A 20,000-nucleotide genomic window follows, 5' to 3' on the forward strand; every position below is an offset into this window, starting at 1 on the left:
ATCATGAAGACGAATAGAATATTTTACAAGTGTCGATTAGGTCAAGTTTGTGTGTGTGTACGTGTATGTGTGTGCGCGTATACATACATACATACATATATGCATGCATGCATATGTACGCGACCAGTTATCTCTCTTAGGTTGACATGCAATTTTCCGTCGAAAAAAGTGAAAGTAAATTGTCCTAAAGCAGTGCTCCGCAACCTTTTTTCGCATGCGGTACACTTACATTCTTTTCAAAATCCAGCGGAGCACCTGAGCTAAAAATGTAACAAAAAGTATAGGGGAAAAAATTATATTCAAGTTACACTGCGGCACACCTAGCATCGTCTTGTTGCACACCAGTGTGCCACGGCACACCGGTTCCGGAGCATTGTCCTGAAACCAAATAAAAGTAAATTTAGAAAGAGGAAGTTTACCACAGTGAACTGAATGTTAGCCAGGTGGGTTGCCTATGGCCTATGTAGGTTTCAACAACTTCTATACTCATGCAAACCATATTTATCCCCGACATCCCCACCACCTTCGACTCACGTTCATTATTCAGTATATTCACACCCTACCGAATTTCTTGTCCCCCCCCCTACTTTCTCCATACACTCTTTCTATATTCATCCATTCCTTTTGTTCTTTTGCCCCCTGGATCCCCCCTTTCACCTCGTCACCATCATCTCTATTGTAGCTCTACTCAGTAGATGGAGATCTGAGTCTTGTGAGCTGTGTAACAACTTCACTGGTGGTGGTGCCACTATAAAATGTACCCAGTACACTCTGTAAAGTGGTTGGTATTAGGAAGGGCATCAAGACGTAGAAGCCATTTCTTCCAGCTTTACGTTTTGAGTCCAAATTTCGTCATGGTCAATGTATTCGATTAACCCCTTCCCAGGAGGGAAGGGCTTAATTCATCGTAAGTTAGTGGTTGGCAAAACAAACAAACAAAAATTACAAAGACCCCCTACAAAACCGATAGAATAAGTAGCAGGCTTAAAAATAATACTGGAGTCGATTCGTTCGATTAAAAACCTTTCAAAGCGGTACCCGAGCATGGCCGCAGTCCAATGACTAAAGCAAGCGAAAGATAAAAGATAATGAATGAAAGAGCAGGAGAGGGAGAAAGAAAGAGAGAAAGAGAAACTGAAAGAGAGAGAGAGACAGATAAAGAGAGAGATAGGCACAAGGAGATAGAGAGAGACAGAGAGTGTAAAATTAAGGGAGATAACTGTATTTAATCTCCTGACTGGGCCACGCACCGGGTCATCCATCGACGGTCCTGGTCGAATCTTCTAACAGGTTTGTTCTGGCAATTTTGTCTCCACGTACATACATAACTTGTGAAGAATGGTTTGCATGTCACACGATGTCGCTGTTCGTCTGTCTCTTGTAGAACAATCTTAAAAAAAATACTCGTTGCTTTATCAATTTATACGTGCAATGGTCTTCTTTATACTTACATCGCTAATGTCCTTGAGCACGAACGGGCGAGGTGTGCCGCCTTATTATCTCTAGACTTGGTTGTAATAGCAGTTAAAATTTTGTTAATCACACTGTCTTAAAGAAAAATGCATTGAATAATAATACAGCCCTACATATGCTATGCATGAAAGAAAATAAGACGAGATGGTGATCGGTGGAACGACGTCGATCATAGACCCTTTCGCTCTGGGTTGACCCGGGGCTAAATAGCGGCATCGTATATCACCAACTAGGAAGCCTTTATGTGGTCTCTCGACTTTGTAGAACTAGCAGCCAAACCTTCCTCGAATCACATCACACTGTCTTAAAAAAAGGAAAGAATACGTTGTGTTATGTAGTCCTAGATAACCCTAAAATGACGGAACGACCATGGCTGGAATGTCTTTGACCGATAGGGCTTGCTGGATAAGGACCGACTGTGGGTTTAGTAACAATAACAGAATCCCTTAATAAGAAATACATGAATGTCGCGACGTTCTTTTTGCTATTTTTTCCACCACTAGGAAATTTTCTGGTTTCTTCATGTTGCCAGTATAACATCAGTATCTGACCCTCGAGCGCCTCTAACAGTCACGACTCTTCGGGTCAGATTGACACACACACACACACATAAAATATTTATTTTTTGTCTTTCACGACTTTACTACTGTGCTACAAATATTCACTATCAATTACATTAATTTAACTTTTGCAATAATCAAGTCGACTATAGTCGTTTTAGATAATCTGTATGTAGCTAACTGCTAGAGTGGGAAGAACGCCACTACACTTACATCAATATCCTTGAACATGAACCATCGAGAGTGCCTCTATATTGTCTATAGATTTGCTAGAAATAATAGCCAAATTTTCTTCAAATCACACCATCTTAAACAAAGAAAATCACATTGAATAGTATAACCCTTGATATACTACGGCCTCTTCTTGGGTCACTGTGTCTCCAGACCAATGTTCTAACTGGAACCCCTTTTCTAGGCCTTGATCAGAGGTTAAGCAAGTCAAATCTTGCTATTACTTTCTTGTCCTCCCTCATTCACCTCTCACCACATCGCTGCACTGTGTTTGTGATATTGAAGGAGTAAATTTTTGTTTCCTTGCCAGGTACTTTGTTGACTCACTTAAAGTGGAAATGCTTATAACAACAAGGACTTCATTAATGGCTAAAGCTGTGCAGCTGCTGTACCAAGGCCAATCATTCCATTCTTCTTGCCTGCGGGCAGCAAGTGTTGATAAGAAGCTTCTTAGTGCTCTACGGAAGAAAACTGGGTTTACATTTGTGAATTGCAAGAAAGCTTTGGAGAAATTTGGAAGTGATATCGAACAGGTAAGCTACCATTTAAATCTGTTTGATAGTCCAATGGTTAAAAAAAACTCACTTTGCAACCATGGAGTTTGGGGCTAAGTTCCACCTTAATTCTTTGACATTTAAACCAGCTGTTTCTGTCCAAAATATTCTTCCTGCATTATGCTCAAACAGTTTGGATCCAGTCTCTCACACCTACCCTATAAATGTTTAAAAAATATCCTATCACATCATTGAAGTCTCAAAGCTATGAGATAATCCATGATTAATTCAAAACAATGTGAATTAATAAGGATTACATTTGATAGAATAATCTGAACATTAAAGGGTTGAATAAGAAAATGACAGTAAATAATGTATTTCTAGATATACCATTAAAATGTTGGAGTGGTTGCTGTTGGAGTAGTTTTGATCATAATACAAAAGTCACATGATGCAGTTTGACAAGGAAAATCAGTTAACAGCACCATATGCAGGTCCTTTCCAATTCCTTTCATGCACGGACGAATTTTTCACTACAGACCTTAATGGTCATGAAGACACTCTTTATTACTGTCGTATGTTTTTGAAACTAGAGTTAATATGAAGATCTATAAATTTATGCAACAAACTGAAATAAGGATCCTTATGAAATGTGAAATTTCCACAAGTCCTTCCACAAGTTATCTAATAATTGTTTATACGGCTGGAATGACTTTTATCTGGCTTACAGATAATATTTGGACATTATATATTGTAGGATGAAGTGTTTTTCTTGAAGATGAATCTCTCTCCTACTTTCTCATGTTCGCTACTAAACCATATAGTGATAACTGGAATAATACTGGCCCTTTTTTTCTCTCCAGGCAGAATCATGGTTGAAAGAACAAGCTCAGAAGGAAGGTTGGCAGAAAGCTTTGAAACTTCAAGGGCGGCAGATGTCTCAGGGTCTTGTCGCAGTGATGCTACGAGAGAATTCTGCTACCATGATAGAGGTACCATTTCCTGTTTTACAAGTATTTCATTTAAACTTCTTTGTTAACAAGACCTGAGGTAAACTTTATTGCTATAATTTTCGATGGAAGAGTTATCCAACCCATGCCAGGCTCCAGTCTATTTTGGCTTGGTTTCTACAGCTGAATGCCCTAAGGATGGCTAAGATGAAGTAGACTATTACTATAGTTTTTGATAGATGAGCTATGCTATATTTTTGTAGTTTTGATAGAGAAGGTCAAGGGTCATGTTGGATGGCTAAAATTGTTGATGGACGATGACTATGTGATAAGCAACATTATTACAGTTTTTTTTTCTTTTTTTCAGATGAATTGTGAAACTGATTTTGTTGCTCGTAATGAAAAGTTCCAAGAACTTGTCAAAAGTCTGTCAACATGTTGCCAAGACTATTTCAATGATTCTGCACAAAATAAGGTAAGTAGTGATCCTGGGAATATTTTAATTGACCAAAATTTCTATTACAATTCAAACAATTTCTTGTGATCTTTGTTTTTTTTTCACTCCATCTATCAATCTGTTTATTCATTCGCTCACATATTTAGTCATTCATTCAGTCATTTATTCATTCAGCCATTTATTCATTTTGTTATTCACTCGTTCATTCTGTAGTCAGTCATTCATTTATTTCTTCCTTCATTCACTCATTCAGTTATTCCTTCCTTCATTCATTCTTACAGATGTTACTGAATAAAGAACAGGTGAACCAAATTGTTCATGGATCAAACACTTTAGGGGACATGGTTGCTAAAGAGGTTGGTAACATCGGAGAAAACATGGCTCTCCGAAGAGCAGCTTACCTCCAGGCAGCATTATCACCATCCACCTGGATAGGGTCATACGTACACTCAACACAAGGTCAGTACTTGTTTTTTTAGCCCTAGGTCAGTCCTGATCCAACAAAGCTCTGATCAAATGTGTTCCAGTAGTGACTGTCATATTTCTTTTTCTTGATATATATCTCAAAGTAACGAGGGTTCATAGCCTAGTGGTTAAGGTGTTGCACTCCCGATCGCAGAATCATGGTTTGATTCCCAGACTGGCAGTGCATTGTGTGTGTGAGAGAGAGAGAGAGAGAGAGAGATATGTGTTTTGCTTTCTTACCGTTATTTCCTCTGTTTCAGGTTTAGCTAAAGTAACGGACTGCGCTGTTGGTAAATTTGCTGCCATCGTTACAATTAAACCAACGTCAGATGAAGTGCCTGAGCAGAATGTGGTAGAAGCAGGGCAGCGTTTGGCGCAACACATTGTTGGTATGAACCCTGCCAAGGTTGGAAATCCCGATTGCGACGAACCACACGCAGATAAGGACCAAGAAAATGTTCTGATCTTCCAGGAGTTCCTGCTCGACAGTAGCAAGACTGTCGGACAATACTTGTCAGATATGTCGATAACAGTTCAGGACTTTGTTCGCTTTGAGTGTGGTGAGGTTCTTGCTGAAGAGGAGAGCAACAAGGAGAATGTGGCCACTGCTGCTGCCAGTAATGGTTAATAGGGTGTTTTAGGATAGAAGTTACACCCTCTATCCATGTATGTGTGTACATATGTATGTATGTGTGTGTGTTTATCAGGCATGGGCAACCATTTTCAAGAAGTGGGCTGTGTGAGATGTGACTCATCAAGTGAGTCACATTACTAAAAAAACTGAAAGTAATTTTTTATTAAGTGTGCCATTCAGCAAGTGATGCAGGCTGCGTGTGGCCCGCAGGCTGCGTGTGGCCCGCAGGCTGCAGGTCGATCCATGATGGCTTTCTGTGTATAATTTTTGCAAGGTAATGGTTAACAGTTATTTCGAAGTTTTGGCTGATGTAGCCTTCATCAGACAGGCTGATGGAGGCCACACAGCCAACACTTCAAAGTAACTATCAGCCTTTTCCTTGTAAAACTGAAATAAATATTCTATTCCATTGAAAGGCTTTGACTGATTCTTCAATTTAATGTCTGGCTATTTCATATATAAAGGCTAAAGACCCTCTCTCCAGTCATGAATGACCATGAGATTGCATTGCACCTAGAAAATTCCCCTTCAAGGCACATGTCCGGGCAAGGTTGTTTATGGAAGACCAGCAGTCGCCCATGCATAACAGCCTCCTCTCTCCACACCACTGTCCAATGTTATCCAAGGGAAAGGCAAAGGGGTCTTTTATACATGTGGAGCATTGTGTAATGAAGTGTCTTGCCCAAGGACATAATGCACCATCCAGTCTAGGAATTGAAGCCAAAATCTTATGGTCGTAAGAATAATATCTTAACCATTTGGTTATATGCTTTCATGTGTAGAAAATAAATATAAATGAAAAAAAAATAAAAAGAAAATTCAGCCAAGAATTTATTTTAATTTAGATTGAATAACTGAAAAAAAAAATATAATATATACAGACATGCATTCATACATTCACGTATGTGCTCTGAAATGGATAATATATATATATACATGCACACATATGTTCATGCATACACGCATGCAGTCACACATATACAAACTGATATATATACTCATACATTTACACACCCGCACAATAAATAAAAGGGATATGAATTAACTCTTCCCAAGTCCAGAACAGTAATAATAATAATAATAATAATTTTTCCTCTCTACTGTAGGCACAAGGTCTGACATTTTGGGGATGGGGAACAGTTGATTAAATCGACCCCCGGTGCTCAATTAGTATTTATTTTATTGATTCAGAAGAAGCAGTCTACCTTGGTGTATTGGAGCTCAAAATGCAAAACCAGAAGAAATACCACTAAGTGTTTGGTCTAACATGCGCCTAAATAATAATAATGCTTTCTATTAAAGGCACAAAGCCTGAAATTTTGGGGGAGAGGGGACTAGTTGATTATATTGACCCCAGTGTTTCACTGGTACTTAGTTTATCAACCCTGAAAGGATAAAAGGCAAAGTTGACCTCAACAGAATTTGAACTCAGAACATAGACACAGATGAAATGGCGCTAAGCATTTTGCCTGGCATGCTAATGATTCTGCCAGCTTGCTGTCTTAATAATAATATTATCTTTAACTGGTTTCGGTCATTAGACTGTGGCTATGCTGGAGTAGTGCTTTGAAAAAGTTCTAATCAAATTAATTGACCCTAGTACATATATCTGTGTTGTTGTTGTTATGTTAGTTAACAACAACAAAACTAAAGTGTCGTCAAGTGTTTGGCCATACAGGAAGACTACTGCAACAACTGAACATGTTATGAAAAGAGTCCAAACAAGAGGGCATGGTATACTCAGCCATAGGAAAGACCGTTTAATGCTGGTATAGATTGGGTGTTTCGTATTAATTGCACTGGGGAGAAACAAAAATTAATAGTATTGAAAGAAAATCAGCTTAATGAGGTGAATTAAAAGTATTATTAACCCTTTAGCATTCAGATTACTCAGTCAAATGTATACATAATTTTGAATTAATTATGCATTATCTTGTGGCTTCAAGATTTCAGTGATGTGATTGTTTATTTTTACAATGACATTGTAGGGTAGGTGTGAAATGTTGGATCTGATGGCCAGTTTGAAAAATAAAAGAGGCAGATATATTGGCTGGATACGATCAGTTTAAATGCTAAAGGGTTAACCTTTATTTGATACCAACACTAGCTTGATACAGCCTTTGGTTCTACCATACGAAACCCACCATTTAATTAAATTACAGCATTCCTTTGTAATTGTATCTAAGAACATTTTGTAAAATTATGCTCCAAACACCAGTTTTAACCCTTTTGTTACCATATTAGTTAAAATCACAGTTTTTCTTTCAATTAATTTAAAAAATAATAAGGTATATAGTAAAATAACTCCATCGTTATTCAGCTGATCTTTGGAATAGAATATAAAAATGAAATTTCAATGGAAAGTTTTTAATTTCGTTCACTTTAAAACCCAGAGTCTATAACATTGAACCAGGAATGGTCTAGGGAGGTTTGGTATCAAAAGGGTTCTTCTTAATGACAGACTTAGTTATTTTTCCATGCTAAATCCCTCCAAATCTTCCTTATTTTCAACATCAACTGAAATACACAGAAGGAAGTGTATATCATCAGAAACAGGGTCAGGAAAATGATTGAAGATCACTTATTGGGGAACTGGGATGATACCCAGGCTAAACCCCAGCGTAAATTAGTCATCATATATTTCAGAGCTTTTGTCCATTGTTCTTCAGAATTGAACTGGATTCTACAAGAAAAAAGTAAAGAGAAGACAAAAAAGAAACTTTATTAATAAAATAAAAATTACCAGGAAAAAAAAACTGGTCAAAATAATTAAAATTTTTCATTAGGTTCTGAACCCATTATTATCAAAAGCTACAGATGGCAGCAGAATCCTGTATTCTTTCTCTTACTAAAAATTGAGTGTTTGCTAAGTTTCCCATGGGTTTGGCTGACACAGATACACCTGTATTCATCTATCTGTCCATTTTCTCTGCCCGCTATTCCTGGAGAGGATAACGAGGGTTGGGTCAACAGGTACCTTTCTCATGGGGTCCTATCAAAAGCAACCAGCATTACACTTTCCAGTTGGATTCCCAAGACTGACCAATGGAGACTATGGATATTTTCCAATCATCTTGTTCTTGTTCTACCCCTAGGTCTATGCAAGTACATCTCCGTAATTCCTAAATAATATTTAATTATAAAAATACTGTGGGATTCTTTTTTTATATACATTGAATGGCTACGGAGGACCAGAAGAGTAAAATACGAATCAAACTGGCAGAGAAAAAAATGGTTGAGAACCACATAAGACGGAGAGAGAGAATAGAAAATACTTACTTTATAGAATAGGAGGTATCTGTGTTTGCATCTTCTATACGTCCTTTCTCCATTTTGTATGGTAGACAGAAGTTGGAATCACCTTTCTCCACTTCTTTCTTGAACTGAATTAACAGAACAACATACACAGGCGTAAGAATAAAACGGCATAGTTACAGTGAACACACACACACACACTGGCAAGCCATGCACAGACACATAGATACACATTGTGTCCACAACAATAAAAGATACACACAGACACACACAGGTAAACTCACCTCTTGTAAGCAGTCCAAAAAGGCTACCATTGCATGATCAAACCTGCAAAAAAATGCAGCAATAATCTGGTTTATACAGGGAAGCAAAATTAGAAATGGCAATTAAATTCTAATGCTGATGTTTTGGGGAAATTGATGAACACCACACAGTCTCATCTCATGTGTACCTCTTCTGCCAATCTAGTCTGGTCAGTGATCGACTTCACTGTCTTGACATCTTGACCAATGACCTTACACAGTTGGGACAGATTTATATAAGAACCAGTGGGTTCATAGTCAACTACAGAACTGTCACAAGTTCAATCTTCCTGCTAGAAATAGCAGCTAAACCACAAGCTCCTAGGAAATATAGGCCTAAATATTTGAAAAGATGGTCTTGGCTAGAATGCTTTTGATGACAGGGTCATGGTAGGAACGTGTTTGATTATAAATCCACTGGATCAGGGATGACCTAAGACTAAACAACAACAACAGTAATCTGCGTTTAATACCTGGCAGTCGTTAAGCTACTATAGTATTATGGAAGGAATGGAAATCAAAGAATAAATGTGGATAGATTAATTGCAAAACAAACTTACTTTGTGTCCCAGAAAAACCGGAATCCACCAGAACCATAAAGTGGCAACTCTTTACTTTTATCAGTTAACGACTCCAAGTAAGAATGGTTGCCGTAGGGAACCAGGCGGTATCTGAAATAGAATTATATGTAGTGTTAGAATGATGGCATAGACAAATCTCTCCCTCACTCATATATATATCATTATCATCATCATCATCCGTTTTCCATCCTGGCATGGGTTGGACAGTTTGTCTGAGGTCTGGAAAGCCAGTGGCTGCACCAGGCTCCAATCTGATCTGGCAGTGTTTCTACAGCTGGATGCCCTTCGTATATATGTATATATATATATATATATATATATATATATGTGTGTGTGTGTAGAGTTCTATATTTGAGAGATAAGGAATTAAGGAAGGATAGGAAAATATTAGATTTATAAGCCCTAAAATTCACTCCATAATTGCCCACAGGCATATGGTGTAGTGGTTAAGATTGCGGGCTACTAACCCCAAGATTCCGAGTTCGATTCCAGGTAGTGACCTGAATAATAATAAGAAGAATGAGAACCCAGGTTCGAAATTCCCCTAGGATACCTGATGAAGGTTGGAGAGTACATCAGTTAAAGAATAAAATAAAAACTACAATACAATGAAAGCTTACTTTGTGAATTTAAGGTTCATCTTTTTGGCCAAAGCATGGAGGAGGAGAACAGTCTGACCCCAGGCAGCATTTATTTCATTCCAATCAACCTATATTTGGTGAGGAAACAACATTTATATAAGAAAGTGTGATGCAGGATGATGACAACGAGACATGGATGTTGAATATGGAGAATGAAGGATATTGAAGAGAGCTGTAGCTCGCTCCCTAAGTGACTAATTAACCTTTTTTGATACCAAGCCACTTGAGACCAATCCTGGTTCTATGATAGAAACTTCCTGTTGTAAAGTGAATGAAATTGAAACGATCAATCAAAGTTTCATGTTAATTTATGTTCCAAACATCAGCTTAGTAATGATAAAATTATTTCAGTGAATTCTTCATAATTTTAATAAATTATTGAAACAAAAAATGGTGTATTTCAACAGAAGTATGGTAACAAAAGGCTTGAACAGAGCAGTGGACACAATACATAGATATGGTTGGACTAACCTGAGCACTTGGAAGACGACCTAACCTGAAGTTGTTTATTGTCACAAACTGACCGTTGTGCCTGTAAAAGACAAAAGGATGGAAATAAAAAGAAAGAGGCCATGAAGAAGTTTTTATTTCGACATTTTTGTATGATGGCTTACTGGGGTCATTGTGCATAGGTAGTTGTTATTCAGTTACGGGTCACAGATTATGATAAAGGATGAGATTAAAAGGGTGAGGGTTATTAAATAGGGTCTTGTCTGAAATTAATATATTAAAAAAAGACTTAAACAAAATGACATTGAACAATTATACTCACGCACAAATATATATATATATATATACATATACACACACATCATCAACATTTAATGTCCATTTTCCAAGCAGGCATGTTGGGCTTCTTTCAGTTTCTGTCTACCAAATTCACTCACAAGGTTATGTATGTATGTCTCTCTGTGTTGACATTGCATGAAAGTTGTAAATTAGGGTCATTGTCATTTCCAATACTCTATGAAAACATGTCTGGCCATGTGGAAACTTTAGCTTGCTGAGAAGCAAGTATGGGTTGGTGACAGGAAGGGCATCCAGCTGCAGGAAAATCTGTTTCAATAAATCTATCTGACCCAGCCAGGGGTTATTTGGTATGACACCTGTATTTAGGGTGGTGAGTAGTACAAGGTACCAGGGGCAAGAGTTTGGGTGTCTAAAATGATAAACAACAACAACAACAACAGACCAATAGACCTTTCACTTACCATATATGGAATGTAGCATTGAAGACATTAATTTTGGTCAGTTTCTCTAGTTGACTCTGGGCATACTGCAGCTGTAAGGTGACACTGTGGGGTGACAAAAGACAGCAATTACGTCAGTGTTACTATGGTAATAAGTCTGTAAAGTGTTGCTATAGTAACTATATGACCAGTGTTTAGTGTTGATATAGTAAGTGTATAAACAGTGAGTGATCATCATCATCATCATCACAAAGTAAGTCTGTTAATGTTCCTAACACCACAAGGTGCCATAAGGCTCAAAGAATCTTATCTTTCTCTCTTTTACTTGCTCCAGTCATTGGATGATGGTCATGCTGGAGCACTGCCTTGGAGAATTTTAGTAGAATGACCCCCCCCCCCAGTAGATTTTTTTTTAAAGCTTGATATTTATTCTGTTGTCTGCATGGGTTTGATTGCTGTCGTATTTATACTGAAAGAATGGTTGGGTGTTTGTGTGTGGGTAGTTCCATTGGTCAAATCCAAACGACCAATCAACTCACCTTCTTTGATCATCTTGAAATTGATGAAGGTCTCGTTTACATTGGTTATACTCTTGCCAGTATCTGTAAATAGAGGAGTAGAGGAGAGTGTGAGTGGAGTATAGGAAAATGTGAGTCGAGTATAGGAAAGTCTGAGTGGAGTATAGGAAAGTCTGAGTGGAGTATAGGAAAGTGTGAGTGGAGTATAGGAGAGTGTGAGTGGAGTATAGGAGAGTGTGAGTGGAGTATAGGAGAGTGTGAGTGGAGTATAAGAAAGTATGAGTGGTGTATAGGAAAGTATGAGTGGAGTATAGGAGAGTGTGAGTGGAGTATAGGAAAGTATAAGTGGAGTATAAGTCAAGGAGATCTCTCGCTAGTATTTTGTTGCAACACAAATAATACAATGAAAAACAGTTCCATACTTTTCTTCTTCAACTTCCAGTTGTTTTGCAGTTTCCTTCTCCTTTTCAATCAGTTTCGCCATCTCCGAACGTTCCGTCTCCACCTTCTCCAGCTGTTCCCTCAACAACGTCTCCTCCTTTTCCAGCCGCTTCAGCTCATTGTCCAAAGTCTCCAGGTTCTCCTTCTCTTCGGAGTTGTCCAGGTTTAAGAGGAAATCTCTGAAAGAAAGAAACAAACATACAACATCAGTGGAGAAGTAACTAAGATCTTCAAGAAAGTGACATAGGTTTGTAAAATTTTAACATGGGGTGCAGGAGTGGCCGCATGGTAAGAAGTCTGATTCCCAACAACATGGTTCTGGGTTCAGTTCTACTGTGTGACACATTACAGTCTTCTACTGTAGCCCCAGGAAGAATAAAACATTGTGAGTGGATTTAATAGACAGAAACTGAAAGAAGCCTGTTGTGCATGTGTGTGTGTATGTGTATGTATGTATGTATGTATGTATGTATGTAAACACATGTGGATCATTGGAGATTTTTTTCCCTCCATCTTCCTTTTCTCTTGGACTTTCCTCTGTCTCCTGCTTCTAGAGAAGAGCTTTGCTTGAAAAGTAAAACTACCTTTCTTTTCTTCCCTGAGCTTCTGCTAATACTTTGCATGTACCACATCCTCGTGTTGTTTTTTCTGGTGTTTTCCCTCGTTTTTTTTTGGGATTAACTATATATATATATATTGCTTTTGTATTTTTGATGTAGGTAAGGCTACGGGGTTAAAAAAGCTTGCTATTCAACCATATGGTCTCAGGTTCAATATCACGGCATGGCACCTTGGGTATGTCTTCTATTATAGCCCCAGGTTGACCAAAGCCTAATAGGTGGATTTGGTAAATGGAAACTGAATGAAGCTTGTCATGTGTGAGAGAGATAGAGTGTGTGTGTGTGTGTGTGCATCTACCTTTGTCTAGACATCATGTGATTAAAACTACATCAGTGATAAAAATGATCAGATGGACTTACTTGTATTGTTTACATTCCTCCTCTGTAAAATAGAGTTGACGGTCAAGTTGGTCAAGAAGTGTGTCTGTACATTCCTGAAGAATGGAAAAAACAAATAAAGAAGAAATTTAGAAAAAAATAAAAATAAAACAATTCTTTCTGATTTGACAAGATGAATACAACACTGAAAGCCACTGGAATTGAACCTAAATCGTTTGAAACACAAACCTGAGACTGTACCAAGTGGTGGTGTTCCATGCAAGTATGGGGGAGAGGTCTGTGCTTGCCCTCTGACCCATGCAAGCATGGAAAAGTGAATGTGAATTGATGATGATGATTTGGTCCTTCTGGTTTCACCATCATCATCATCATCATTTAATGTCAGTTTCCCATATTGGCAGGGGTTCTCAACCATTTTTTATCTATAGACCCCTTTGATTACTATTTTATTCTGGCCAGGCCCTATATCCAGTTGTTCAGTTAATGTCTCTTATTAAAAGGGGTGAAGTAGACAGCCCTATGTCCTAATTTGAATTCTCGACTGAATGTGTCCAGCTATCAAGTTTACTGGTTTCCATGAAAGGTCTAAGACAAGAGAGCAAGAGGAAAAGAAAGTCATTACCTCACAGAGGGGGTGGTCCACTTCTGACTGACCAGACATGATGTCAAAAAGATATCCTGTGGCCTGGAATGGAGAAGAAAACACTGTGGTGGTTAGTGAGGAGAGGGAGAGAGAGAGAGAGTGGAGAGTGAAGAGAGAGAGAGAGAGAGAAACAATAGAGTCCGTTTGTCTTAAAAGTTGTAGGAACAGAGATACATACTAACACATATATATCGAGAGAGAGGAGGGGAAGAGAGAAGGGAAGGGTGAGGGAGAAGAGAGAGAAAATAAGGGAAAAAGAGAGAATGGGAGAGAGAGAGAAAAGGGAGAGAGAAGAGGAGAATGAGAAGAAAAGAGAAGGGATGGAGAAGAGAAGGGTGAAAGAGAAGGAGGGAGAGAGAGACGAGAAGGGAGAAAGAGAGAGTGAAGATAGAGTAGGTATGTTATAAAGTAATATTGTTGAAGGAAAGAGAGTGAGACATGAGACGGAACAAGAATATCTTTAAATCTTAAACTGAGGCTGAAGGAGAGAAAGAGAGAGAGAGAGAGAGAGAGAGAGAGAGAGAGTTTGTAGATAAGATAAAAGTAAAGATGTCTTACTTTAAGTCTTAAACTGAGGTTCTCCATCACCCCTAATCCTGTCTCACCAAGTAAAGTAAAATCTGAGCTGAGCTCATCATCCACGTCAAAGTCTCTGGAAGGAAGATAATGGTATTGTGCATCAGTATGGAGCAGTCAAGTGTGTGTGTGTGTGTGTGTGTGTGTGTGTGGTCGGGATGACAAAGGACTGAGATACTTGGTGCCTTGCCGTAACCAAGAAGACCCAGAATTCACAGCAGAAATGTTAAGACCGATCCTTCTGGTTGTGTAAAGCACCCAGCACACTCTGTAGAGTGGTTGGCATTAGGAAGGGAATCCAGCCATAGAAACCATGCCAAATCAGATAGGAGTCTGGTGCAGCTCCCCCAGCTCTGGATGCACCATCCAACCCATGCCAGCATGGACAATGGATGTTAAATGAGGATATACATATATACATACATATATATATATATATATATATATATATACACACACACACACATATTCATATATACAATTTTATATGCTTTATCTTGTTTCAGTCATTAGACTGTGGCCATGCTGGGGCACCACCTTGAAGAACTTTTACTTGAATGAACCAGCCTCCAGTACTTTTTTTTTTAAAAGCCTGGTACTTATTTTATCAATCGCTTTTGCTGAATTTCTATGTTATGGGGATGTAAACACACCAACATCGGTTATACTTGTGTATGGATTTGGTTGACAGAAACTGAAAGAAGCCCATTGTGTGTGTGTGTGTGTGTGTGTGTGTGTGTGTGTGTGTGTGTGTGTGTTGCAAAGAGGACCTCCACACGTGTGTGTTTGTGTTTGTCTCCCCTACCACTTACAACCATTGTCGGCTTGTTTGTTTGACTAAACCCTTCAATGTGGTGCCCCAGCATGGCCGCAGTCCAGTGAGTGAAATATGTAAAAGATAAAAGACACAAGAACATTGTAAAACATAAAGATGCGATTGATTAGTCTGGGAAATTATATTTTAATTAACATCTCATCTCAGTTACTTGGATCTTTAAGCCTCTCCTCATCTCGGTTCCACACAAACAAGAAATGTTAGACTTACCCTTGAGGCCCGATATATCGCCGGACAGTGTAAGGCTGAGGGGTGAAATCCATATCCTGAGAAGTTGAAAAAAATAAACAGAAACATTAAGATTAACAGAAACAAACACATGAATGAATATGCATATCATCATCATAATTTTACACCTGTATTCCATGTTGGAAATGGGTTGCATATTTCAACAGGATCTAAAAGGCCAGAGAACCATGTCCTTAGTATCTTTTTACAGCTGCATGCTTTTCCTAACACCAACTACTTTACAGATTGAGCTGGGAATATTTTTTGCCATGATGGGCAGTGAGCTGGCAGAATTGTTAGCACACCGGGTGAAATACCTAGCGGTATTTCGCCTGCTGTTACGTCCTGAGTTCAAATTCTGCCGAGATCAACTTTGCCTTTCATCCTTTCGGGGTCGATTAAACAAGTACCAGTTATGCACTGGGTCGGTGTAATCAACTTAATCCTAGGAAGGGCATCCAGCTGTAGAAAACCATGCCAAATCAGACTGGAGTCTAGTGCAGCCTTCCAACTTACCAGCCCCAGTCAAACCATCAAACCCATGCCAGCATGGACAATGGATGTTAAATGATGATGATGATATACATACATACATATATATATATATATATATATATATATATATATATATATATATATATATGCACACATACACACAGAGCAAGGAAAGCTGACATAAAATAATATAATATATGATATATTGTTACCTGTAAACTTTCTTGAGATGACAATATCCCGATGGATCCATCTGTGCCTACAGAGCTGCTTTTTGGTGGAGCTGGGAAAGAGAAAAAAAAATATATATATATATATATATATACACATACATACATAAATGTGAGTGTGTATATCTATATATATACACATACACAGACATCTCAAAAGTAAATAGACACACCTCCCATATTTTATCGGTGCAGACTCTTCCTGGTGCTTCCAACTTGTTCACGTTATCATGCACACATAAAAAACAAAAAAATAGTTAAAATATCTTCTTAGTATATAATGGTGGCAAGTTTTACATCATTTGAAAAGCCATTAGTTGAACTATTAGTCCTCTTGCATTCTGGTGGGTATCGGAGCATTTGAGTGACATTAGACCCCAACAAACACCCATAAATTAAATGTATTTATCTGGGCCACGATTATGGCCTCTTAACCTGTGCCAGACGGCCCCGATCGTGGCTAGTCGCGCTTTATGTGTTAATCATAGGTCTAATGAAACAAGGCTTAACTGGGAAGAAGTAACAGATAATAAAAACAAAATGCAGAAAGACTATGAAACCAACAGGTAGATGAGGTGTGAAACAGGAAGTTTCGAGATTTAATTTCTTTACCTGTTAACTCCTTCCAAGACTTCTGCTCCATAACATTGAATGAATAGTCGAGCTTGAGTGCTTGGTGACATCTTTGGCATACGAAGTTCACAGGTGTCTTGGAGCTTTTTGTTGGGTCTATCCTCGGTGAAGCCATCCTTTGACTAATTTCCGTTACGCATATAAAATATATATAGATCTATATATATATATATATATATATATATATATATATATTACACGCTTGGGTGTAGAAAGGGCAGAAAAGATTTACTCAGAACATACAGCAGAGTTCAGTTTTTTGCGTTCTGAGTTGATAATTCACTCCATCGTAACTCGGAGTTTCGCGTTACGTGGAATATTTCAGGCGACAACAAAAAAGATATCTGTGATGGATGTGCGAGTGTAGAAAGACCTTTCCTTCTTCGTTCTATTATTCTCACATATTTGCCTGCGTCAATTAGCAAATTTTAAGACAAGAAACGACAACAAAGCGAAGAAGGAAGAAACGTTCTACAATGGACCCGCGATGGAGGGTGGTGCTTCCATAAACCAGATTGGCTACTGTTTACCAACTGTCGTTAGATTGTTTTTATTACAATCATATCGATTATGGCAGTTTTTATTTCTAAAATGTTTTATACATTTCACTTCAAGACCACTAAATCCGAGCTCCGTTTCTCTTTTTATTTCGAATAGTTTTAAAGATTTCCTGGTTGATGTCGAGTCTCATAGAATTTACGGTTTGCCGTAAAAAGAAATATGAAGCAAAATAAAAAAAGAAAATGGTGGCGAATACGAATAGGAAGCAAGGGAGACAATTATAAATAAATAAGAGTTGTTTCCCTTATTTTTTTTTTTTTCCTTCCTGCTAATTTCAATTTTGACTTAGAACGGATTAAAAAAGGAAGCTTGCACGTAAAATTTCAATAGATACAGACATAGCTGAGTAATTAGAAGTTTTGCTCTTAAGCCACATTGTTTCCGGATTCATTCTAACGGCTTAGCACTTTGGGCAAATGTCTTCTACTATAGCCACTGGCCAATACTCATACATACATGTGAGATTTTTACTCCACCAACGCTTGACAACCAGTGTTAGTTTGATTACATCCCCGTAACTTAGCGGTGTGTTAAACGCGAGCCGATAGAATAAGTACCAGACTTTAAAAAAATAAGTCCTGGTGTCGATTTTTTCGACTAAGCTTTTCAAGGCGATGCCCCAGCATGGCCGCAGCCCAGTGACCGAAACAAGTAAAAAAAAAAAAAAGATGCGCCTTTCCGTCGCCATCTTCCAGGACAGCACCTTTTCCATTTTATCTGTTGGAGCCATGAGAAGTGTTCCTATATTGTGAGAGGCAAGATTTGTTTTCAAAATTTAAGTGTATCTCATTAAAAAGCAAAACAGAAACCAGCTAAAATCTTGAAATCTCATTATCTTGCAATCTCCATCGATTGAAGGAGAAACGTGAATTAGATAAGTGCTGGTTGTGGATTAAAGGAAACATATATTTATTGGATCGTTGCTCTCTGAAAGCGAGGAGCTCTACCGGCGAAAGCTCAGCCATGAATACATCTAGACTATTGCCCAACTAACTGACTCTTCTCTTCAAATCTACAAATACTTGAAGCTCACCAACAATTAATGATATTCTCGTTATCACCATCAAGGTCCTTTAACTCTTTAGTGTTTCAACAGGCCACATCGGGCCCAAAGAGTCAACCTTGTGTTACGTTCAAGCCTGCCAGATCTGATCTCTCACACATACATACATACATACATACATACATTCGGCCGCAGAAACCCGCGATATACTGAGGAGTCCGCGACGTATATTTACATATATTGGCCAGAAAAATCCGCGATGTACTGAGTGAACCGCGATAGTGTGAACCACGACATGGCGAGGGATTACTGTATCTATGTATATATGTGTGTATGTATGTGTGTGTGTCTGTATGTATGTGTGTCTGTGCGTGCGTGTGTGCGTTCGTGTGTATGTGTGTGTGTATGTTTGCATGTATATATGCATGCATGTATGTATGTGTGTATGCATGTGTGTATGCATGCGTGTATGTATGTGTGTATGTATGTGTGTATGTATGTGTGTGTGTGTGTCTGTGTGCATGTGTGTCTGTGCGTGCGTGCGTGCGTGCGTGTGTGTGTGTGAATATATGCCTTGAAACTTACAAAGAATATTAACAATATGGCTGTGAGTAAGTAGTCCCCTGGGAGACAAAACATCACCCATTTCCAGAGACTTCGTCATTACTTTACGAAAATTTCATTTCCTTGATTTTTATCGAAGTTATTTTTGTCTTCCTCGTTGTTTTAGATTTTACAAATTCCCGACGGGGAAGATTTTGTTTATTGACTTCGTGGATAACCTCAGTTTATGGAGGCTTTTTCTTTTTTTCTTTTTACTACATAACAACAAAGTTTAACATCAAGATGCATCGGAGAAATAAAATGAAGAAGAACATTAATTGCTTTTTTGAAATGGCCATTTATTAATATAATTATTATGTTTTCCATAAGAAGACAACTAAAGCGGCGTGCTGGCTGAATCGTTAGCACGCCGGACGAAATGCTTAGCGGTATTTCATCTGTCTTTGCTTTCTGAGTTCAAATTCCGCCGAGTCGATCTTTGTCTTTCATCCTTTCGTGGTCGATAAATTATGTACCAGTTGCGTACTGGGGTCGATTTAATCGACTGATCCCCTCCCCCAAAATTTCGGGTCTTGTACTTAGAGTAGAAAAAAATATACAAGACGACTTTAAGGTGGTGAGCTGGTAGAATCGTTAGCACGCCGGACGAAATGCTAAGCGGCATTTCGTCCGTGCTTACGTTCTGAGTTCAAATTCCGCTGAGCACTGGGGTTGATGTACCCCCACTCTGTGTCAAAATTTCAAATTATTATAGAAGACAACTCCATCGTGTTGCTTGAGTGTACACAGCTTGTTTGTCGTTATGGGAAACAAATTGTGTTTAGTTCTATAGTCCATTGTGTATGTCATTTTCAACTGTGTGACTAATTGAGAATGGTTGAGTAAGAGAGTCCGAGTAGATAGAAACAGTAAGGCTTCTTGTATCGTGTGTGACAAGCCATTTTTGAATTGAAGATGATAGACGAGCTCTTGGTAGGTGCCGAGTTATCAAAGAGAGTGGGCTTATTTACTGTTGCGTTCTTAAATTCTTCAAAACTAAATTAGATCTCGTTAAACTAAGAGTTTCTCGTCTCTAATCATA

General features: G+C 38.4%; 2 protein-coding genes across 3 annotated transcripts in view; one reads left to right on the forward strand and one right to left on the reverse strand.

The window, feature by feature from the left end:
- The window catches only part of LOC106883783 (elongation factor Ts, mitochondrial), an 8,368-nt gene extending 2,689 nt beyond the window's left edge, over window positions 1-5,679 (forward strand). Inside the window, exons 1-6 of one of the 2 annotated variants that reach the window (XM_014934925.3) lie at window positions 1,121-1,290; window positions 2,575-2,797; window positions 3,622-3,750; window positions 4,076-4,183; window positions 4,447-4,624; window positions 4,891-5,679. In XM_014934925.3, the coding sequence (XP_014790411.1) occupies window positions 2,603-2,797; window positions 3,622-3,750; window positions 4,076-4,183; window positions 4,447-4,624; window positions 4,891-5,258 (978 nt within the window). In that variant the 5' untranslated portion in view covers window positions 1,121-1,290; window positions 2,575-2,602 and the 3' untranslated portion in view covers window positions 5,259-5,679. Of the gene's footprint in view, window positions 1-1,120; window positions 1,291-2,574; window positions 2,798-3,621; window positions 3,751-4,075; window positions 4,184-4,446; window positions 4,625-4,890 lie in introns of those variants that run through there. The other variant, XM_089339625.1, reaches the window with a different exon arrangement.
- Window positions 5,680-6,082: 403 nt separating this feature from the next.
- On the reverse strand, window positions 6,083-17,303 carry LOC106883798 (beclin-1). The gene is made up of 15 exons (XM_089339624.1): window positions 16,771-17,303; window positions 16,141-16,211; window positions 15,416-15,471; window positions 14,353-14,446; window positions 13,774-13,836; window positions 13,173-13,246; window positions 12,174-12,371; window positions 11,773-11,835; window positions 11,255-11,338; window positions 10,515-10,575; window positions 10,023-10,111; window positions 9,382-9,492; window positions 8,804-8,846; window positions 8,544-8,647; window positions 6,083-7,947 (listed from the first exon to the last, which is right to left on the reverse strand). The coding sequence occupies exons 1-15, from the start codon at window positions 16,904-16,906 to the stop codon at window positions 7,842-7,844; spliced, it is 1,353 nt and encodes a 450-aa protein (XP_089195750.1). The 5' UTR covers window positions 16,907-17,303; the 3' UTR covers window positions 6,083-7,841.
- Between the last annotated feature and the right edge of the window lie 2,697 nt (window positions 17,304-20,000).

Source organism: Octopus bimaculoides, chromosome 22 (assembly GCF_046866305.1).
Source record: "Octopus bimaculoides isolate indiv1 chromosome 22, ASM4686630v1, whole genome shotgun sequence".
Classification (NCBI taxonomy): Eukaryota; Metazoa; Mollusca; class Cephalopoda; order Octopoda; family Octopodidae; genus Octopus; species Octopus bimaculoides.

Coding starts and splice junctions, on each gene's coding strand:
- LOC106883798 (XM_089339624.1), bottom strand. CDS start 16,906: ATGGCTTCACCGAGGATAGACCCAACAAAAAGCTCCAAGACACCTGTG. Junction 11,836..12,173: donor CTGGAAGTTGAAGAAGAAAA/GTATGGAACTGT, acceptor CTCTATTTACAG/ATACTGGCAAGAGTATAACC. Junction 11,339..11,772: donor TTTCAAGATGATCAAAGAAG/GTGAGTTGATTG, acceptor GTCACCCCACAG/TGTCACCTTACAGCTGCAGT.